Source organism: Panicum virgatum, chromosome 3N, assembly GCF_016808335.1.
Source record: "Panicum virgatum strain AP13 chromosome 3N, P.virgatum_v5, whole genome shotgun sequence".
NCBI classification, from domain to species: Eukaryota; Viridiplantae; Streptophyta; class Magnoliopsida; order Poales; family Poaceae; genus Panicum; species Panicum virgatum.
In genome coordinates, this window is record NC_053147.1 from 15112037 (window position 1) to 15118252 (window position 6216).

General features: G+C 45.1%; 1 protein-coding gene across 1 annotated transcript; it reads left to right on the forward strand.

Moving 5' to 3' along the window:
* The first annotated feature begins 1720 nt into the window (after positions 1 to 1720).
* Positions 1721 to 5955, forward strand: LOC120664563 (malate dehydrogenase, mitochondrial-like). Its single transcript, XM_039943826.1, has 7 exons — positions 1721 to 2088; positions 2149 to 2345; positions 3145 to 3313; positions 3435 to 3496; positions 3885 to 4009; positions 4984 to 5101; positions 5481 to 5955. Exons 1-7 carry the CDS (start codon positions 1848 to 1850, stop codon positions 5619 to 5621), a joined length of 1053 nt encoding a protein of 350 aa, XP_039799760.1. The 5' UTR covers positions 1721 to 1847; the 3' UTR covers positions 5622 to 5955.
* Positions 5956 to 6216: the final 261 nt, after the last annotated feature.

The window sequence follows — 6216 nt, forward strand, 5'->3', positions numbered from 1 at the left end:
CAGTCAGTCAGTGGCGAAGCCAGCCCAAAAAATGACATAGGGCGGAGTTCAACATCAAAATTTTCGCACGGCCAAAGTGATGCGCCGAAGATTGCTGCCCGGTTGCAAGCGCCCGCGGCAGCGGTGCATGGGATCCGCTGACGCGGCTTGCGTGTGTCGAGTTGGGGTTGCAAGACGGACTGACGGACGGACGCGGAGCGCCATCGTGCAACGACAACAATGCGTCGGCGTGAGTGCCTGAGCGGGACTGCAGGCAGGGGGGTGGATGGTGAACTGCCAAAGTCGCCAGCGGCGTATGGTGGCAAGAAGACGCAGCGTTGGGCTGGGGCTAGGCTGAACCTCTTAAGAGGCTACAGCCCACTCGACCGGACGGCCCACGAGATCACGAAGTCCTCTCGTGCAGTGCTCCATTGGCCCAATCTGAGTCTCGCAACTCTTGGCAGTAGATGACCGTCGTCCTCACGTTTGGGGGAGGGGGCGCCATCGCACCGTCATGAGCCCCGGTCGGAGTTGAGAACGGGGGGATATTGTCAGCACCCACGAACCGGAGGAAGCATCTGCTACTATGGACAGCCCCACCAGAAAGTCTAGTGTTAGTTTTGGTGGCAGCGAATGGGTTCGCTAGATGTGCCTGCGCGCACGTATCAAGCCCAACCCATATAAATGCAAGAGAGTCGCTGGTTAAAATACTGAGTGCATACGAGGAGGAGTATCGAACAACTTATATGAACTCTTACTCTTTACTCAAGTAATTTGTCCTTTGAAAGTTAATTCCTTGTTCTCCTCTGTTCTTCTTATGTTTCTCAGATCCATCCTACTTTTTGTTCTCCGCTACCTTTGTTGTTAACAGTATGCTCTAGATCTCGTGTGGAAGCACCTAGGGCGGCCGCCCGGGCTCGCCCTAGTGGTGGCTCCGCCACTGCAGTCAGTAGTACTTTTTTCTCATAATAAATCAGCACCAGCGACCAGCCACAGCCAAGCGAACAGTGTTATATGTATACAACATCAAAATATTCAGTTTTAGATATGTACTATTAAAAAATGACAATTGGTAGCAGCTTAGCATTTATGTGAACTCAATGTTAACCATTATACTTTTGCTGATAGAATAATAGTACTCCAGCCCTATGCACGCCTGCTTTTATATTTAAATAATTTCTATTTAAAAATAAACAATTATATCGTTATTAGCTAGCAAGATTCATATTTGAATATTTTAAGTGAGAACCTTGGAATGAATAGAAATCTTTGAGAATTTATTCCTTCGTTATCTACTTCAATATATTTAAATACAATAGTTTTTACGCACAGTGATATTGCCTAAAGTCTAATAAAAACATCTCCAATAGCTCTTGTATCTATGGATAGCTAAAATCCTGATATAGCTATTATGTAAATCGAAATAGCTAGCGAAAAAAGGATGAAATCCAACAATTTCTCAAAAATCCAAAAAAGGGATGACTAGCGCTCATCGCTAGACAAAAATGTCCAGCGGCACCCTCTGGATAGAAAATGAGAATAAAAGACGAGGTAGATAAAGTTTCTGTTGGATAAGAATATTTTATCTTTTTTTTTACCTAACTCATTCGAAATACAAGAGTTTTTGGACATCCTCTTAAAGCAGATATCACTTCTCAAAAAGAAAAAAAAACTTCCCTTCAGATCCCATCTACCCTTTGGAAGTTTGGAGTCTGGACTGTGGACCCTTCCTCCTCACGAGACCCTCCTCACCCTGCCTCTATTAAAGCACCGCCGCCACCGCCGTCGCCCGCCTGACCGCCTTCCGCTCCCCTCACTAGTCCCCAGCGAGACACGCCCCCGAGCGAACCCAACTCCGGAAGGCCGCGATGAGGTCGTCTCTGCTGAAATCCACGTCCGAGCTCCTCCGCCGCACCCGCGGTTACTCCTCCTCGGCCAAACCGGAGCGGAAGGTGGCCATCCTGGGCGCGGCGGGTGGCATCGGGCAGCCGCTCTCGCTCCTCATGAAGCTCAACCCGCTCGTCTCCTCCCTCTCCCTCTCCCTCTACGATATCGCGGGGACCGTCGGCGTCGCCGCCGACGTGTCCCACATCAACACCCCCGCCCCTGGTACGCCCCCGCTGCTGCCCTGGTCTGTCAACGTGCGCCACGGGCTCGGCTAGATCCGAGCTGATTGGTCTGGTGTTCCGCAGGTGAAGGGGTTCATGGGGGATGACCAGCTCGGGGAGGCGCTGGAGGGATCCGACGTCGTTATCATCCCCGCCGGGGTGCCCAGGAAGCCCGGCATGACCAGGGACGACCTTTTCAACATCAACGCTGGCATTGTTAAGGCGCTCAGCACCGCCATCGCCAAGCACTGCCCCAACGTAAGTGTCGCGACCTTACCACTGTAGATCTGCGGCTTATGTTGCTAGATTTGGCACTCTACTTTTGGCAATTGGGATAGCCGGTGCCTGGATTTGGGGCAGATCTAGTGTTCAGTGATCGGCCTCGTTTGGTTCGCGCTAGGATTTTAGAAATAGTGACATTTTGACCGCTAATTACGGTGTCAAACAAAGGCAGTTTACAAAACCAACTCCAGAACCCCGCGCTAGCGGCGCTAGTGACCTTGAAGAATCTAATAAGGCTTTTGTCCGCGCGATTAGAGGATGGTCACTGTAGTATTACTGTAGCCAATCATCGATTAATTACCGTCATTAGATTCGTCGCGAAAAGTTACACCCATCTCTAAAAAGGTTTTACAAATAGACTTTATTTAGTACTTCATGCATGCGAGATTCTATTTTCGGGAAAGGTGCGCGCTATTTTTTTAGAATGGCAAACAAGGCCGATCTGGTGTAGTAAAGCGGTGCACCTACGAAACTTATAGGCAACACTGTTTGCCTAAAACATACAGAACATGCTAGTTGCCCGCCTCAGTGACATCTCCTTTTCCTAAGAGGGCACACTTGTTCCAGATGTCTAGAACTCCAGATATTGATCTGCAAATATTCCCATGCCTTGCAATGATCAACTTTCTGTCTTAAATAAGATGTTAGATGATATTATGCATGCTTGTTGTTTATATATATCTAAATGTAAGTCTTCCAAGTAAGCAGTTCCATCTTGTTTAATTTGTGCTATCACACTGATCATGGGCTTTGTTGATTATATATGCTTCTTCAGGCTCTTGTCAATATGATCAGCAACCCTGTCAACTCCACTGTCCCGATTGCAGCGGAGGTTTTCAAGAAGGCTGGTACTTATGATGAGAAGAAGCTGTTTGGTGTGACCACTCTTGATGTTGTTCGTGCTAAAACCTTTTATGCTGGAAAGGCAGGCGTGCCAGTTACTGGTAATAAGATGTCTGACTTGAAGATTGCTGGAATGCTAGAGACTTTGCTAGAATGTTTGTCAGGTTTCATTTGTCGTCTTTCTCAAAGTGAGTTGTTGCTACTTGCTGTGACCCTTTGCAGAGGTGAATGTTCCTGTTGTTGGGGGCCATGCGGGTATTACTATTCTGCCACTCTTCTCACAGGTATTATGTCCACAGTTGTTTCATTAGTGAAATGATGATCTTGAAAATGTACCCAGTTAGAATAGATATAAGTCATATAACCAATGACAAAAGAGCCTTGTAGCATAAGCATACCCACAATGATCAAGTAGTGTAAGTGTATGAATACTTTGATGAAACATGCAATTTGATTACCAAAGAGGTTGTATTTCATGGACAGGGGTCAACAGAGTATGTTTGCCTAGACTAGTTCGATAATGTCAATTTGTCAACTGTGCATAAGTACTATAAAGCTATCTTTGGTTAGTGTTTGTCATGCTCGGTGTATTCTACGTTGTGCCTTGTGTCTCTAAAGCTAATTATTCAAACATAAACTTCAAGCCAAAATCGAATTGTCTGTTCTACACAGGCCACTCCTCCAAGCAATTCATTGTCCCAAGAAGACATTGTGGCCCTCACCAAGAGGACACAGGATGGTGGAACGGAGGTTGTTGAAGCAAAGGCTGGAAAGGGCTCTGCAACATTGTCCATGGCGTAAGTCTATAAAACATATTGACCTTTGTGAGCATGTCTTTTGGTTGGACTATAGAACCTGTAACTAGCATATCCTATCTGTTTACGATCGTTGTGGAATTTTATGAAGACTGCCGTCTACCATTGCAACCTGTCCATCATTTGATGCTTGAATTTTCTTAGGAGAACTGCCTGTGACATAAGTTAGCTGCTGCACGATTGCACATACACACTCCTGCACAAGCTTATAACATCAAAGCTAGTGAGATGCATGTGACCGAAATTCGGTGCTATTAAGTATACATTCTTATTGCTATTTCATGGTTCTTCATGTACTCCAGTGATTGTATATCGATCGCATCAATTTATTGTCAGAACTTGATTCATATTAATCTATCTAATTGTAATGAACATCGTTTGTAGTTTATGCCATTCAGTAAACATGTATAATTGAACTAACCTCGTGAATTTAAGAGACATTCCTTGAACTGCACCTGCTTCTATTTTTGTCTACAGTGTTTTTTAGACAGTATTCTTTCAGAAAAACTTGCACATTTTACTTTGACTTCCCATTATTGCATTCATGTGAAGTACTTCAAGATACTGTTATTATTTGGAATGTAGCTTCTTTCCAAATGAAGGGCCCATTTGTCCTTAAGCATCTGTATAAGATCCTATTTCTTATATTTCCAACTAATTTGTTGCAATATGAGCTAGAGCCTGTTTGGGTAGGTAGGATCTGGATCCATTTTTATTAGTTAGCAGCCTCATCCTAACACCCATATCTGAATTTTTACTGTGTGACTTCACCTTAGCTTCTGTTTAGTGTTCTGCCTGCATGTGATCTTCTGTTTTCTGAGTCATCATATTGTAGTGGCTGTGCAGATAGACTCAGTTCCCATCAACCTTTGTTGTACATAACCATATTAGCTTTATGCTGATTTCAGGTCAAGCTCTGCTGCAATTTGTTTTACTAATATTTTTTTGGGGTGCAGATATGCTGGTGCTGTTTTTGCACATGCATGCTTGAAGGGTTTGAATGGAGTTCCTGACGTCGTAGAGTGCTCTTTTGTGCAATCAACTGTGACGGAGTTGCCCTTCTTTGCCTCCAAGGTACTTATCTAATGTGTAATATATAATGTGCAGTTATGTTTCCTTTCGTGTCTTATCGGATTAAAGGTACTGGAGTGTTGAACCTGTGGAACCATTGCCATTTTGGTGTTTTCTTCTTGAGAATCAGTGTGATATGTTGGTGTGGCAACATGGTTCCTTGTAGCATGTTCTTGTTTACAGGAACCATTGATGATGTGGCGAGTAGCATATTACAATATCAAGGTTTTCCCTTTTTGTAAGCTGCAAGAGGTCATTTTAATATTGGCTGATCAAAATGATGTGTTCTTCAGTAAATATCACTAGTGCCAGTGCCTTAACTATACTTGTTAGATGGACTCTTTCTAGTAGAGTTTTAACACCAGTCCCTTTCATGCTGCAGGTACGCCTTGGCAAGAATGGAGTGGAGGAAGTGTTTGGTCTCGGAGAGCTCTCCGACTTTGAGAAGCAGGGGTTGGAAAACCTCAAGGGCGAGCTCAAGGCTTCCATTGAGAAGGGTATCAAGTTCGCCCACGGGAACTAGGCACTTTGCACGGACTCTAACAATTCATATCTCAAGCTGAGGAGATCTCTTGAAATTTTTGTTTGACTGCGTTTTCTGCCCCTCTTCTGCTTGGAAGTCGAGGCGTTGGGCTCCAAATAAAAACCCAGCGGCTTAGTTGCCAACCTGAACAAAACTTGTACCAGAAACAACCACACCGGTCGCCGGTGCCTTTTGTGCTCGGCCAATTGCGTGGTGAGCCGTGACGGAAATGGGAACGGACTTGCCACTTGCTCGATCCCGCTTGTTATTCTGGTATTGTATCGGTACCAGGGCTTCAGGATGCCACACTGGAATTCAATTATTGTTGCCGCTAGATACCAATGCCACACTGGAATTTGCACTGTTGAGCCGAACATTGCTGGTTCAGGGCAAATTCCAGGGGTCGAAGCAACGTGCTATGATTGCTGTCGGGCGATGTGTGGTTTTCAGATTGATTGGTGTCGGGTACCATGATTAGGGACATTTTAATTGGGGTACTAAGATTACTCTAAAAAAATACAAACACGTATTAAGGCAACGGGGCCCACGGCCTCCTTCCAATCTGAAAGAAAGGAAAGGACTCAAAGAAGGCTAT

Excerpts from the sequence above, each read along its gene's own strand:
- LOC120664563 (XM_039943826.1), top strand. The coding sequence starts at position 1,848 with ATGAGGTCGTCTCTGCTGAAATCCACGTCCGAGCTCCTCCGCCGCACC. Across the intron at positions 2,089-2,148 it reads CATCAACACCCCCGCCCCTG|CTGATTGGTCTGGTGTTCCG; the intron begins GTACGCCCCCGC and ends GCTAGATCCGAG. Across the intron at positions 5,102-5,480 it reads TGCCCTTCTTTGCCTCCAAG|GTACGCCTTGGCAAGAATGG; the intron begins GTACTTATCTAA and ends TTCATGCTGCAG.